Genomic DNA, 15,655 nt, shown 5'->3' on the forward strand with positions numbered 1-15,655 from the left:
ATCAAATAAATTCTCCTTTTCCCTTGCAAATTCCACAAAAGTGTTTGTCCTGCAAGCCTGTTGGTAGACAACTTAGTGGATAGTGGAAATATGCACTTAAACACACTGGAGACCATCCCAGATGATGTCCCACCAGCAGAAGGCATTACCAGGGGCAGCCCATCCCGGTCCAGCAGCTCCACCAGGGTCTCCCTGCTCAGCTCAATAAAAGTCTACTTTTTTTTCTTATTTTATGTACTGTAAAGTTAAATGTTTATGTTGATTTTATGTTTAACGTATGTTGGAAATAGTTGGAAAAAGTACTTTAATGTAGCCTATAGAACAAATGATTTTCATTTACCAATTTTTATTTTTTTTAAAAGGTGTAGAAGAATTTGTTTCATGTAGAAATTATAAAAATAAATAATGTCCAGAACAATTCATTCTCTTTTATTTACACATTTAAAGTTGCATAAAAATAATGTACAGAATTTCTTTCCTTTTGAAAAATAAAAGTGAAAAAAAAGTTAACCAATATATTTTTCAATCATTCTCTCAAGAAGAGAAAACAGCCTGTCCATCCTCTCCCTTCTTTCCTGTGCTCTCCTCGCCTCTGCCTCCCTCTCTAGTTGCATGTCTTCTCTGATCAAGTCCAAAAACTCATCCTCTGTCTCGCCGCCTTCATGCTGGTGCTGGTGCTGCTGGTGCTGCTCCTGCTGGTGGTGCTGGTGCTGGTGCTGCTGGTGCTGGTGCTGCTGCTGCCCCTGGCTCCTCCTCACCGTGGGCACCCACTGCTGAACTCTGCCCTGGTGTGTCCTCAGGGATTAAGGCAATGATGACAGGGGGGTTGGTGCAATGCCTCTGTCCCAACACCTCATCCATGAGGATAAACCAGGGCCAAGTTTCAGTTCACACACCCTCACCTGTCCCAGGACATTTGCAATCCTAAGGGCAGAGCAAATGAACCTTGTTAACAACAACAACAGCACTACATTTCAGCAAAGATGTGTGTATTAATTTTCTTATATATTTTACTTTTTATTTTCTTATATATATATATATATATATATATATATATATATATATTTTAAGATGTCCCTTTTTTTTTTTTTTTGGTACGGCAGTTACCTTCCCCAGACCCATTTTCTCCTGAATTGCTCTAAAAAAGCAGAAAGGGGTACTTAACACAGGGGTGCAATCTTAAGTGCATTGTTAACACTGCAAAATATGACACATCAAGACATGCATACAAAATACTTAAGAAATCATATTTCTGGATACTCAAATTTGGTTAAAACCACATAGCTTGCATGACAGCACTACAAATACACATAAAAGTGAAACCCCATTGCCTTCTCTAAGGCTTTTCTTATTTTTGTGGGCTTTATAGGGTGAGTGGTATTTATTATAATACACAAGTGAGATAGACTAGTGCAATATTACAATATTAGCACAAGTTTTGCCTCAAACTACCTGACAAATGAAGCCACGCAATGGTGACGAAGGAGTTAAGATGAAGTTTATAAGAAACTTTAACTGTGGTTTCGCTAGCTATTTGAGTAAATGAAAACATAATACTTAGATTTAAATGTGAATTTGCTGTCCACCACCGAACTCTAGTCTCAGCCGCCTTTAAAAAATAAAATAATAATGCTGTCGTCACCGGCGCGCAATGACTTATTGGGTAGAATAGGCCACTAAGGATCCGTTTTTGTTTTGTATCCTTCCTTTTATATTTTTATATACTTTATAGTTTAAATACTGTCTATGTTCCTTTCACGGGGAAAGAATGGAGCATTTGGTGTCGCTTTTAGCCTCCGTCGCGCCGCGATGACGCAATCGCCCATCGTAGGATGCGCTGTGGTGACGCGGTGATGACGCGGTGATGACGCAATCGGCAGTATAAATACGACCTTCAAAACAACATTTGTTTGTTTTTAATTAGTCAAGTCAAGTTTATTTGTATAGCGCTTTTCACAATACAGATTGTATTAAAGCAGCTTCACAGTATTAAATTAAAATAATACAACAAAGTTTGTTTCAAGAGGAATTTATTGATTGATAAAATTAAATTAAATATCCCCAAAATATCCCCAGTCGGCAGCAGTTTTAAGTTTACTACGATGACCGAGGAAGCGTTGAACCATGAGCGACTACTGGCGGCAGCTTGTTTCAAGGCTTACATGATGAAGACCAGCACTAAAACAAATCTCAATCTTTTTGATCACCTTGTAGAAATGTTAACAAAAGTTATGGATGAGCGTCCAGAGAATGCAGTCGATGTGATCGAGGGCATAAGTCGCGAGCTGAAAGGAAGTATCCTTCAGGAGAAACAGGACACCTTGCGTGACAATCCATCCTCCTCATCCTCAGCTCAGTTGCTGGCCGAGCAGCAGAAGACACTCTTCAAATGTGCGGCAGGCAGGGAAGATGATCACGAGGAAGAGCTGGTGGATTCTCCTCTACCGAATGTTGCAGAACTGGCGTTCTTCTTTGAGCAAGCTGGTGTGGGTCTGGGGAAAGAGGAGATGCAGAGAATCTTTCTGGCATTGAAACAACTGGTGGACACACAGTGTCTCCAGCGCTGTCGATTCTGGGGCAAGATCCTCGGCACACAGAGCAACTACCTGGTGGCTGAGGGGGAATTCAGAGAGGGTGACGGGGAGGAGGAGCAGGAGAGCACAGAACCATCAAATGAGGAGAGAGAGGAAGAGTCACAGGAGGACAAGGATGAAGCTGCTGATCCACTCCCTAAATCAACTTACATGCCACCTGCGCCAGTGCCAAAGGAAGAAAATCAAACTGGCGTTAATAAATTCTCTTATTTTGTGTGTCAACAGCCCGGCATGCCGTGGGTCAGACTGCCGACGGTCACCCCCGCTCAGATCACAGCAGCGCGGCAGATCCGCAGGCTCTTCTCAGGCAGGCTTGATGCTCCTGTTGTAAGTTTCCCTCCCTTTCCCGGCAATGAGGCAAACTACCTGCGTGCCCAGATCGCACGGATCTCAGCCGCCACGCACGTCAGCCCTGCGGGATTCTACCAGTTTGGGGAGGATGAAGGAGAGGATGAAGAACTGCGAGACACCTTTGAGGAGAATCCTAACTTTGAGGGCAATCGTATACACGAGATGGCTCATGAGTCTCTGAATCTATGGGTCCATCATGTACAGCACATACTTACACAGGGCCGCTGTGTGTGGGTAAACATAACTCCTAAGTCAGCGGATGACTTTGACGAAGATGCCGAGGAGGAGGAAAAACCTGATGAGCTGGAGCCTGAGATTGGGCCTCCTCTTCTGACGCCTCTGTCTGAGGATGCAAAGATTCATGACACCCCACCTTGGAGCGCCATGATCTCCTCTAACCTCATTCCTCAGTTTTCCATCGCTGTGCTGCGCTCCATCCTCTGGCCTGGAGCTTATGCTTATGCTTCTGAAAGTGGCAAGAAGTTTGGAAACATATACATTGGTTGGGGGTTGAACTATATCGGAGAGGCCTACACCCCAATAGTGCTTCCACCGTCCCACAGCGAACACCCCAGCGGACCCGAAATCACCGAGACCCAGGACCCCAGTGTGGAGGAAGAGCAGGCTTTGCAAGCAGCCCTGGAGGAGAAGGAGGCCCTGGAAGAGACAGAGGATCTGGAGGATGAGGATGAGGAGGATGACTCTGCAAAGGACAGAAATATTCAGTAATATTGGGCGAATCTTAAGTAATGGCGGCGGTATTTGGCTCGGTAAGTTCGTATATTAATTATCAGATTAATAAATAATTGTTGCTCTGTAAGTTGGATTTTAACTTTTATGTTAGAGACTACTTGAGTTGAATTGGTTAATTTAATCATTTGTAGAAACGCAGCTTGTGCACCGTGTGGTCCTAGTTTGTGAGGGGCTATCATTAACTTCAAATACTACGTCACGTTACCATTACCATTAAATATTAGCGTTTGTTTACATGTTAAAGGGATACTCCACTTTAAAATGAATATACTCACCCTCATGTTGTTTCAAACCTGTATGAATTTATTTCTTCTGCTGAACAGAAAGGAAGATATTTAGAAGAATGTCAGTAACCACACAGTTTCTGGTACCATTGACTTCCATAGTAGGAAAAAAATATACTATGGAAGTCAATGGGACCCAGAAACTGTCTGGTTACTGACATTCTTCTAAATATCTTCCTTTCTGTTCAGCAGAAGAAAGAAATTCATAAAGGATTGAAACAACATGAGGGTGAGTATATTCATTTTAAAGTGGAGTATCCCTTTAACTTAATCTATTGATTAGAATAAAGCTCATGCTGATTTATTGGAATTATTGACCAGCTCAGCCTTGATGATACACGTGCAACACTAACAAAACATATCCTCAATGTGCCATGTTTTAATACAAAACACCATTTTGATCAACATTACTTCACCATATTCTAAACTTCAGTTTTTTGTAGTTTCACCAAGTTCACCAGAGCCTGGGGACGGACAAACATATGTGCCTGCCAGGAAGGAAACCCCAGATTTCCAGTTGCAAAACCAACCCAACCCACTGGTATGTTTTCACATAAGGAACATAATGTTCAAATGTATTATATCCTGTCTTGATCAAAGCAGGCAAAAGGCATACCGGTTTTTTTTTTTTTTTTTTTTTTTGGATACAAATTCTCAAAAACAGGACAAGCGGTCAGTCTGTGAGACGGTGAGAGCGTGCTGGTGGTCTTTCTTAAATATCCAGTTCTGCTGTTGTTTCAGTGTACCATTTAAGTCAAGGTAAGGCTATTTTCGACTCTGTAATAATTTAGAATTTTTATCTTCACATAAATCTGTATTTTATGTATACGCGTTCGCACTTTAAAATAACAGCCGTGTCTGGAAAGAATTACAGTTAGAATTTTATTACACTTAAGTCCAACGGTAGTTTCGATTCCTCCCATTTGCGAATTATTTGCTTTTGCTGTGCTAATTGCTGGACCGAGACAGCAACTGTGAATTAAGGGTTATAAACCAGGTTAGACCGAGGCCAGAGCCAGGACAAGCGGTCAGTCTGTGAGACTGTCAGAGCGTGCTGGTGGTCTTTCTTAAATATCCAGTTCTGCTGTTGTTTCAGTGTACCATTTAAGTCAAGGTAAGGCTATTTTCGATTCTGTAATAATTTTGAATTTTTATCGTCAAGTCATCTTCATTTATAATAGCGCTTTTAACAATGTAGATTGTTTCAAAGCAGCTTTACAGAGATAAACGTATAATTTAAGGTAACAGAGATTGTTTTGGCTTTATAGCGGTTCTTTAAAAAGTTATTTTCCAGCTAAAGTTAGTTTTGATTTGTTTCGCTTCCGTCGCAACGATCATTTGTTATTAAATTAGGGGCCGCTAAGACGACACCATTCTCTCTACACAGACTTTAAACGCGAACCTGTGAGAAACGCTGATGGTGTTCACATGCGCATTAAGAATTGGTTCTATAGTTATGTGCGTTTGAATATACACTGCTCAAAAAAATAAAGGGAACACTTAAAGGGATAGTTCACCCAAAAATGAAAATTCTGTCATCATTTACTCATCCTCAAGTTGTTCCAAACCTGTATGAGTTTCTTTGTTCTGCTGAACACAAAGGAAGATATTTGGAAGAATGTTTGTAATCAAACAGATCTCGGTTCCCATTGACTTCCATAGTAGGAAAAAAGATATACTATGGTAGTCAATGGGGACCGAGATCGGTTTGGTTACAAACATTCTTCCAAATATCTTCCTTTGTGTTCAGCAGAACAAAGAAACTCATACAGGTTTGGAACAACTTGAGGGTGAGTAAACGATGATAGAATTTTCATTTTTGGGTGAACTATCCCTTTAAACAACTCAATGTAACTCAAGTCAATCACACTTCTGTGAAATCAAACTGTCCACTTAGGAAGCAACACTGATTGGCAATCAATTTCACATGCTGTTGTGCAAATGGAATAGACAACAGGTGGAAATTATAGGCAATTAGCAAGACACCCCCAAATAAAGGAGTGGTTCTGGAGGTGGCGACCACAGACCACTTCTCAGTTCCTATGCGTCCTGGCTGATGTTTTGGTCACTTTTGAATGCTGGCGGTGCTTTCACTCTAGTGGTAGCATGAGACGGAGTTTACAACCCACACAAGTGGCTCAGGTAGTGCAGCTCATCCAGGATGGCACATCAATGCGAGTTGTGGCAAGAAGGTCTGCTGTGTCTGTCAGCGTAGTGTCCAGAGCATGGAGGCGCTACTAGGAGACAGGCCAGTACATCAGGAGACGTGGAGGAGGCCGTAGGAGGGCAACAACCCAGCAGCAGGACCGCTACCTCCGCCTTTGTGCAAGGAGGAGCAGGAGGAGCACTGCCAGAGCCCTGCAAAATGACCTCCAGCAGGCCACAAATGTGCATGTGTCTGCTCAAACGGTCAGAAACAGACTCCATGAGGGTGGTATGAGGGCCCGACGTCCACAGGTGGGGGTTGTGCTTACAGCCCAACACCGTGCAGGACATTTGGCATTTGCCAGAGAACACCAATATTGGCAAATTCGCCACTGGTGCCCTGTGCTCTTCACAGATGAAAGCAGGTTCACACTGAGCACATGTGATAGACGTGACAGAGTCTGGAGACGCTGTGGAGAACGTTCTGCTGCCTGCAACATCTGTGAAGAGCACAGGGCGCCAGTGGCGAATTTGCCAATCTTGGTGTTCTCTGGCAAATGCCAAATAGGGGTGTGACGGTTAGTATATAACCGTGAGACTGACGGTTATAGTTGAACACCGTCATTAGAACTCTATAACCGCCAAAACCGTGTTATTAAAATATTTTTTACAAACATTTATCGTAGAGAATGTTTAAATACTAATTAAAAACAATTGTTAACAGTCTGTGTTATTAATGGTCTACGTCGTCGTTTCCAACTGTATTTGATTCTTTGCCAAGTATCCCCTGACCGACCGCCAATCATTTGAGATAGAAATAAAAGCTATGACTATGATATAGTGATGTGCCATCATTATGAGGTTTATTAAACAAATGAAAAACATTTGCAATAATAAACAACGTACCATTACCGATAACTGATCGTACAGTTTAATTACCCCTTATAATTGAATAAAGTTATCAAACAGTCTGCACTGCATAAATTATAAATTATACTAATCCTTATTAAAGGGATAGTTCACTTTGAAATTGAATTTTGGTATGTTTTAGCTTACCTCAAGGGCATCCAAGATGTAGGTGTCTTTTTTTCCGCAGTAGTTTCAATTTTGATATTTTTAGATCAAACCGTTCTTGTCTGTCAGTCATATAATGCAGGTTGATGGTCACCACCTCAAAGAGCATGCACAGAGTCCAAATTAAAACAATTCCCCGTCGTCCAAATTAAACAATTCCCCATCGTAAGTACACATTGATGGCCTAAGACACGAAACGAGCGGTTTGTGTGAGAAAACGAACAGTATTTATATCGTTTTTACCTCTTGTACACAGCCATGTCGAAGTGATCTGAGAGCGCGGGCGGGTATAGATATATACAATAGAAGTCGCCTTGGCTACAGCAGTTCATTGGAACGAAACCGTACCCAAGGCGACATCTAGTGTATATATCTATACCCGCCCGCGCTCTCAGATCACTTGGACGTGGCTGTGTACAAGAGGTAAAAACGATATAAATACTGTTCGTTTTCTCACACAAACCGCTCGTTTCGTGTCTTAGGCCATCAATGTGTACTTACGATGGGGAATTGTAAGTACTGTTTGATAACTTTATTCAATTATAAGGGGTAATTAAACTGTACGATCAGTTATCGGTAATGGTACGTTGTTTATTATTGCAAATGTTTATTGCTAATGTTTATTATTGCAAATGTTTTCATTTGTTTAATAAACCTCATAATGATGGCACATCACTATATCATAGTCATAGCTTTTATTTCTATCTCAAATGATTGGCGGTCGGTCAGGGGATACTTGGCAAAGAATCAAATACAGTTGGAAACGACGTAGACCATTAATAACACAGACTGTTAACAATTGTTTTTAATTAGTATTTAATCATTCTCTGCGCTAAAAAATGTTTGTAAAAAATATTTTAATAACACGGTTTTGGCGGTTATAGAGTTCTAATGACGGTGTTCAACTATAACCGTTGGTCTCACGGTTATATACTAACCGTCACACCCCTATTTGACATTTGCCAGAGAACACCAAGATTGGCAAATTCGCCACTGGCGCCCTGTGCTCTTCACAGATGTTGCAGGCAGCAGAACGTTCTCCACAGCGTCTCCAGACTCTGTCACGTCTATCACATGTGCTCAGTGTGAACCTGCTTTCATCTGTGAAGAGCACAGGGCACCAGTGGCGAATTTGCCAATATTGGTGTTCTCCGGCAAATGCCAAATGTCCTGCACGGTGTTGGGCTGTAAGCACAACCCCCACCTGTGGACGTCGGGCCCTCATACCACCCTCATGGAGTCTGTTTCTGACCGTTTGAGCAGACACATGCACATTTGTGGCCTGCTGGAGGTCATTTTGCAGGGCTCTGGCAGTGCTCCTCCTGCTCCTCCTTGCACAAAGGCGGAGGTAGCGGTCCTGCTGCTGGGTTGTTGCCCTCCTACGGCCTCCTCCACGTCTCCTGATGTACTGGCCTGTCTCCTAGTAGCGCCTCCATGCTCTGGACACTACGCTGACAGACACAGCAGACCTTCTTGCCACAGCTCGCATTGATGTGCCATCCTGGCTGAGCTGCACTACCTGAGCCACTTGTGTGGGTTGTAGACTCCGTCTCATGCTACCACTAGAGTGAAAGCACCGCCAGCATTCAAAAGTGACCAAAACATCAGCCAGGACGCATAGGAACTGAGAAGTGGTCTGTGGTCGCCACCTGCAGAACCACTCCTTTATTGGGGGTGTCTTGCTAATTGCCTATAATTTCCACCTGTTGTCTATTCCATTTGCACAACAGCATGTGAAATTGATTGCCAATCAGTGTTGCTTCCTAAGTGGACAGTTTGATTTCACAGAAGTGTGATTGACTTGGAGTTACATTGTGTTGTTTAAGTGTTCCCTTTATTTTTTTGAGCAGTGTATATTCAAACGCACATAACTATAGAACCAATTCTTAATGCGCATGTGAACACCATCAGCGTTTCTCACAGGTTCGCGTTTAAAGTCTGTGTAGAGAGAATGGTGTCGTCTTAGCGGCCCCTAATTTAATAACAAATGATCGTTGCGACGGAAGCGAATCAAATCAAAACTAACTTTAGCTGAAAAATTACTTTTTAAAGAACCGCTGTAAAGCCAAAACAATCTCTGTTACCTTAAATTATACGTTTATCTCTGTAAAGCTGCTTTGAAACAATCTACATTGTTAAAAGCGCTATTATAAATGAAGATGACTTGACTTGAAGATAAAAATTCAAAATTATTACAGAATCGAAAATAGCCTTACCTTGACTTAAATGGTACACTGAAACAACAGCAGAACTGGATATTTAAGAAAGACCACCAGCACGCTCTGACAGTCTCACAGACTGACCGCTTGTCCTGGCTCTGGCCTCGGTCTAACCTGGTTTATAACCCTTAATTCACAGTTGCTGTCTCGGTCCAGCAATTAGCACAGCAAAAGCAAATAATTCGCAAATGGAAGGAATCGAAACTACCGTTGGACTTAAGTGTAATAAAATTCTAACTGTAATTCTTTCCAGACACGGCTGTTATTTAAAGTGCGAACGCGTATACATAAAATACAGATTTATGTGAAGATAAAAATTCAAAATTATTACAGAATCGAAAATAGCCTTACCTTGACTTAAATAGTACACTGAAACAACAGCAGAACTGGATATTTAAGAAAGACCAAAACATCAGCCAGGACGCATAGGAACTGAGAAGTGGTCTGTGGTTACCACCTGCAGAACCACTCCTTTATTGGGGGTGTCTTGCTAATTGCCTATAATTTCCACCTGTTGTCTATTCCATTTGCACAACAGCATGTGAAATTAATTGCCAATCAGTGTTGCTTCCTAAGTGGACAGTTTGATTTCACAGAAGTGTGATTGACTTGGAGTTACATTGTGTTGTTTAAGTGTTCCCTTCATTTTTTTGAGCAGTGTATGTGCGCAGGTTTGTAATTCCCTACAAACCAAGCCTAAACAAAGCACTGGTCTTTCCTTGTACATTTTTATACAGAATTTTATTTTATTTTATCACTTCGGGGCAAGTACGCGAAACAAATTTTCCTGACAACGCTTTATCTGTAGAGTGGTAAAGGGATCCTCCATAGGGAAAGACTAGTTGGCACTTCAGCACTGTGTTGTCATCGGGTCCAGGCGAAAGTCCTTCGTCAGATCTGGATACGGCCTGGATCCGGCAGGCTGCGGGAAAACCTTGGGATAAACAAAGACACTAAAATTTGCGTAGATGCCATTCTACTTATGATGTAACGAGTACATCAGAATTTATGGGAATTGTTCCCGGTTCCGGCTGACCTAATCTATGCAGCCTAACATTGAAAAATAGAAGTCTATAATGTATTATGTGAATGCTAGGTCAAAGAGATGTGTCTTTAATCTAGCTTTGAACTAACAGAGTGTGTCTGCTTCCCAGACAATGTTAGGAAGACTGTTCCAAAGTTCTGGTGCTAAATAGGAAAAGGATCTACCGCCTGCAGTTGATTTTGATATTCTAGGTATTATTAACTGGCCAGATTTTGAGATCGCAATAGACGTGAAGGACTATAATGCGTTAAGAGCTCGCTCAAGTACTGCGGAACTAAACCATTTAGTGCTTTGTAAGTAATCAGCAATATTTTAACATTTATACGATGTTTAATAGGAAGCCAGTGCAGTGTTGACAGAACAGGGCTAATATGGTCATACTTCCTGGTTCTGGTAAGAACTCGAGCTGCTGCGTTTTGGACCAGCTGTAATTTGTTTATTAAGCGTGCAGGGTAACCACCCAGTAGAGCATTACAATAATCTAGCCTTGAGGTCATGAACGCATGAACTAATTGTTCCGCATTTGTCAATGAAAGCATAGGGCGTAATTTAGATATATTTTTAAGATGGAAAAATGCGGTTTTACGGATACACGTGACTTTCAAATGAAAGATTGGTATCAAAGAGCACACCCAGGTTCCTAACCGACGAAGAAGACTTGACAGAGCAGCCATCAAGTGTTAGACAGTATTCTAGGTTATTACGTGTGGGAGTTTTTTTGTCCAATAATTAGAATCTATGTTTTTTCAGAATTTAGAAGTAGGAAATTACTAGCCATCCAGTTTTTTTATATCAGCTATGCATTCCGTTAATTTTGTGAATTGGTAAGTTTTGTTAGGTTTTGAAGAAATATACAGCTGAGTATCGTCAGCATAACAGTGAAAGCTAATTCCATGTTTCCTAATGATATCGCCCAAGGGTAGCATGCACAGAGTGAACAGCAACGGTCCTAGTACTGAGCCTTGTGGTACGCCATACTGAACTTGTGATCGACAAGACATTTCTTCATTTACTGCTTCAAACTGATAACGGTCAGATAAGTATGATTTAAACCATGCTAGCGCAATTCCACAAATGCCAACATGGTTTTCTAGTCTATTTAAAAGAATGTTGTGGTCAATGGTGTCAAATGCAGCTCTAAGATCAAGTAACACCAACAGAGAGATACAGCAACGATCGGATGATAAGAGCAAATCATTTGTAACTCTGAGCGCTGTCTCAGTACTATGGTACGGTCTAAATCCTGACTGAAAATCCTCGCAGATATAATTTCTTTCAAGAAAGGAACACAGTTGTGAGGATACTGCTTTTGCTAATATCTTTGACAAAAAAGGCAGATTCGAGATCGGCCTGTAATTGACTAGTTCTGTAGGATCAAGTTGCGTTTTTTTAACAAGCGTTTTAACCATAGCCAGCTTAAAGGTTTTTGGTACGTATCCTAGAGATAAAGACGAATAAATGATATTAAGAAGAGGATCTGTGACCTCTGGGAGCATCTCTTTCAGTAGCTTAGTCGATATAGGGTCTAAATGCATGTTGTCGATTTAGACGAATTAACGAGTTTGCAAAATTCTTTCTCTCCTATAGCAATGAATGAAACAATGCACTCCCTGATGCGATACTGTAGTAGACGGTTGCATAGTTATAATTTTGTCCCTGATATTATCAATAGCTTTGAACTGACAGAGTGTGTCTGCTTCCCGGACAATGTTAGGAAGACTGTTCCAAAGTTTTGGTGCTAAATAGGAAAAGGATCTACCGCCAGCAGTTGATTTTGATATTCTAGGTATTATTAACTGGCCGGAATTTTGAGATCGCAATAGACGTGAAGGACTATAATGCGTTAAGAGCTCGCTCAAGTACTGCGGAGCTAAACCATTTAGTGCTTTGTAAGTAATCAGCAATATTTTAACATTTATACGATGCTTAATAGGGAGCCAGTGCAGTGTTGACAGAACAGGGCTAATATGGTCATACTTCCTGGTTCTGGTAAGAACTCGAGCTGCTGCATTTTGGACCAGCTGTAATTTGTTTATTAAGCGTGCAGGGCAACCACCGAGTAGAGCATTACAATAATCTAGCCTTGAGGTCATGAACGCATGTACTAATTGTTCCACATTTGTCAATGAGAGCATATGGCGTAATTTAGATTTTTTTTTTAAGATGGAAAAATGCGGTTTTACGGATACGTGACTTTCAAATGAAAGATTGGTATCAAAGAGCATAGTTATAATTTTGTCCCTTATATTATCAATAGACACATTAAAGGGTTAGTTCACCCAAAAATGAAAATGATGTCATTAATGACTCAACCTCATGTCGTTCCAAGCCCGTAAGACCTCCGTTCATCTTCGGAACACAGTTTAAGATATTTTAGATTTAGTCCGAGAGCTTTCTGTCCCTCCATTGAAAATGTATGTACGGTATACTGTCCATGTCCAGAAAGGTAATAAAGACATCATCAAAGTAGTCCATGTGACATCAGTGGGTTAGTTAGAATTTTTTGAAGCATCGTAAATACATTTTGGTCCAAAAATAACAAAAACTACGACTTTATTCAGCATTGTATTCTCTTCCGGGTCTGTTGTCAATCCGCGTTCACGACTCCGCAGTGACGTTGCTGACGTAAGACGCTGCTGACGTGTTATCTGGTGCGCCCGAGCTTCGTTTACAGTCTGAGAGAGACGCATGCTGTATTTAAGCTATTCTACATTGTTTGTATTTTGGTATTCCTATATTTAAAAAAATGGTGCGTAAGTGGTAACACCAGATAACACGTCAGCAGCGTCTTACGTCAGCAGCGTCACTGCGGAGTCGTGAACGCGGATTGACAACAGACCCGGAAGAGAAAACAATGCTAAATAAAGTCGTAGTTTTAGTTATATTTGGACCAAAATGTATTTTCGATGCTTCAAAAAATTCTAACTAACCCACTGATGTCACATGGACTACTTTGATGATGTTTTTATTACCTTTCTGGACATGGACAGTATACCATACATACATTTTCAATGGAGGGACAGAAATCTCTCGGACTAAATCTAAAATATCTTAAACTGTGTTCCGAAGATGAACGGAGATCTTACGGGCTTGGAACGACATGAGGGTGAGTCATTAATGACATCATTTTCATTTTTGGGTGAACTAACCCTTTAAAGACACATCTCTTTGACCTAGCATTCACATAATACATTATAGACTTCTATAATTCAATGTTAGGCTGCGTAGATTAGGTCAGCCGGAACCGGGAACACTTCCCATAAATCCTGATGTACTCGTTACATCATAAGTAGAATGGCATCTACGCAAATTTTAGTGTCTTTGTTTATCCCGAGGTTTTCCCGCAGCCTGCCGGATCCAGGCCGTATCCAGATCTGACGAAGGACCTTCGCCTGGACCCGATGACAACGCAGTGCTGAAGTGCCAACTAGTTTCTCCCTATGGAGGATCCCTTTACCACTCTACAGATAAAGCGTTTTCGAGAAATTCGTTTCGCGTACCTACCCCGAAGTGACAAAATAAAATAAAATTCTGTATCAAAATTTATAAGGAAAGACCAGTACTTTGTTTAGGTTTGGTTTGTAGGGAATTACAAACCTGCGCAAATATATTCAAACGCACATAACTATAGAACCAATTCTTAATGCGCATGTGAACGCCATCAGCGTTTCTCACGATGTAGATTGTTTCAAAGCAACTTTATAGAGATAAACGTATAATTTAAGGTAACAGAGATTGTTTTGGCTTTATAGCGGTTCTTTAAAAAGTTATTTTCCAGCTAAAGTTACTTTTGATTTGATTCGCTTCCGTCGCAACGATCATTTGTTATTAAATTAGGGGCCGCTAAGATGACACCATTCTCTCTACATAGACTTTAAACGCGAACCTGGGAGAAACGCTGATGGCGTTCACATGCGCATTAAGAATTGGCTCTATAGTTATGTGCGCTTGAATATATGTGCGCAGGTTTGTAATTCCCTACAAACCAAGCCTAAACAAAGTACTGGTCTTTCCTTATAAATTTTTATACAGAATTTTATTTTTATTTTGTCACTTCGGGGTAGGTACGCGAAACGAATTTCTAGAAAACGCTCTATCTGTAGAGTGGTAAAGGGATCCTCCATAGGGAGAGACTAGTTGGCACTTCAGCACTGCGTTGTCATCGGGTCCAGGCGAAGGTCCTTCGTCAGATCTGGATACGGCCTGGATCCGGCAGGCTGCGGGAAAACCTCAGGATAAACAAAGACACTAAAATTTGCGTAGATGCCATTCTACTTATGATGTAACGAGTACATCAGGATTTATGGGAAGTGTTCCCGGTTCCGGCTGACCTAATCTATGCAGCCTAAGATTGAAAAATAGAAGTCTATAATGTATTATGTGAATGCTAGGTCAAAGAGATGTGTCTTTAAAGGGTTAGTTCACCCCAAAATTTAAATGATGTCATTAATGACTCACCCTCATGTCGTTCCAAGCCCGTAAGACCTCCGTTCATCTTCGGAACACAGTTTAAGATATTTTAGATTTAGTCCGAGAGATTTCTGTCCCTCCATTGAAAATGTATGTATGGTGTACTGTCCATGTCCAGAAAGGTAATAAAAACATCATCAAAGTAGTCCATGTGACATCAGTGGGTTAGTTAGAATTTTTTGAAGCATCGAAAATAAATTTTGGTCCAAATATAACTAAAACTACGACTTTATTCAGCATTGTTTTCTCTTCCGGGTCTGTTGTCAATCCGCGTTCACGACTCCGCAGTGACGCTGCTGACGTGTTAACCTGGTGTTATCACTTACGCACCATTTTAAAAAATATAGCAATACCAAAATACAAACAATGTAGAATAGCTTGAATACAGCATGCGTCTCTCTCAGACTGTAAACGAAGCTCGGGTGCACCAGATAACACGTCAGCAGCGTCTTACGTCAGCAGCGTCACTGCGGAGTCGTGAACGCGGATTGACAACAGACCCGGAAGAGAATACAATGCTGAATAAAGTCGTAGTTTTTGTTATTTTTGGACCAAAATGTATTTTCGATGCTTCAAAAAATTCTAACTAACCCACTGATGTCACATGGACTACTTTGATGATGTCTTTATTACCTTTCTGGACATGGACAGTATACCGTATACATTTTCAATGGAGGGACAGAAAGCTCTCAGACTAAATCTAAAATATCTTAAACTGTG

The 15,655-nt window shown here is 41.1% G+C and overlaps 2 protein-coding genes across 6 annotated transcripts in view; one reads left to right on the forward strand and one right to left on the reverse strand.

Annotated features, from left to right (window-relative positions):
• LOC309509429 (radial spoke head protein 4 homolog A-like) overlaps nucleotides 1–15,655 on the reverse strand; it is a gene marked incomplete at its 5' end in the record, with an annotated part of 106,611 nt that overhangs the window by 45,100 nt on the left and 45,856 nt on the right. The window lies entirely within an intron of this gene.
• Nucleotides 1,108–15,655, forward strand: part of LOC309509432 (radial spoke head protein 4 homolog A-like) — a 28,483-nt gene continuing 13,935 nt past the window's right edge. For 3 of the 5 annotated variants that reach the window (XM_082184153.1, XM_082184150.1, XM_082184154.1), the window contains exons 1-2: nucleotides 1,108–3,715; nucleotides 4,426–4,523. In XM_082184153.1, the coding sequence (XP_082040279.1) occupies nucleotides 2,103–3,674 (1,572 nt within the window). In that variant the 5' untranslated portion in view covers nucleotides 1,108–2,102 and the 3' untranslated portion in view covers nucleotides 3,675–3,715; nucleotides 4,426–4,523. Of the gene's footprint in view, nucleotides 3,716–4,415; nucleotides 4,524–4,646; nucleotides 4,819–15,655 lie in introns of those variants that run through there. The other 2 variants (XM_082184152.1, XM_082184151.1) reach the window with 2 other exon arrangements.

The sequence above is a fragment of the Leuciscus leuciscus genome (genome assembly GCF_965113295.1).
Source record: "Leuciscus leuciscus genome assembly, chromosome: 11".
NCBI lineage: Eukaryota > Metazoa > Chordata > Actinopteri > Cypriniformes > Leuciscidae > Leuciscus > Leuciscus leuciscus.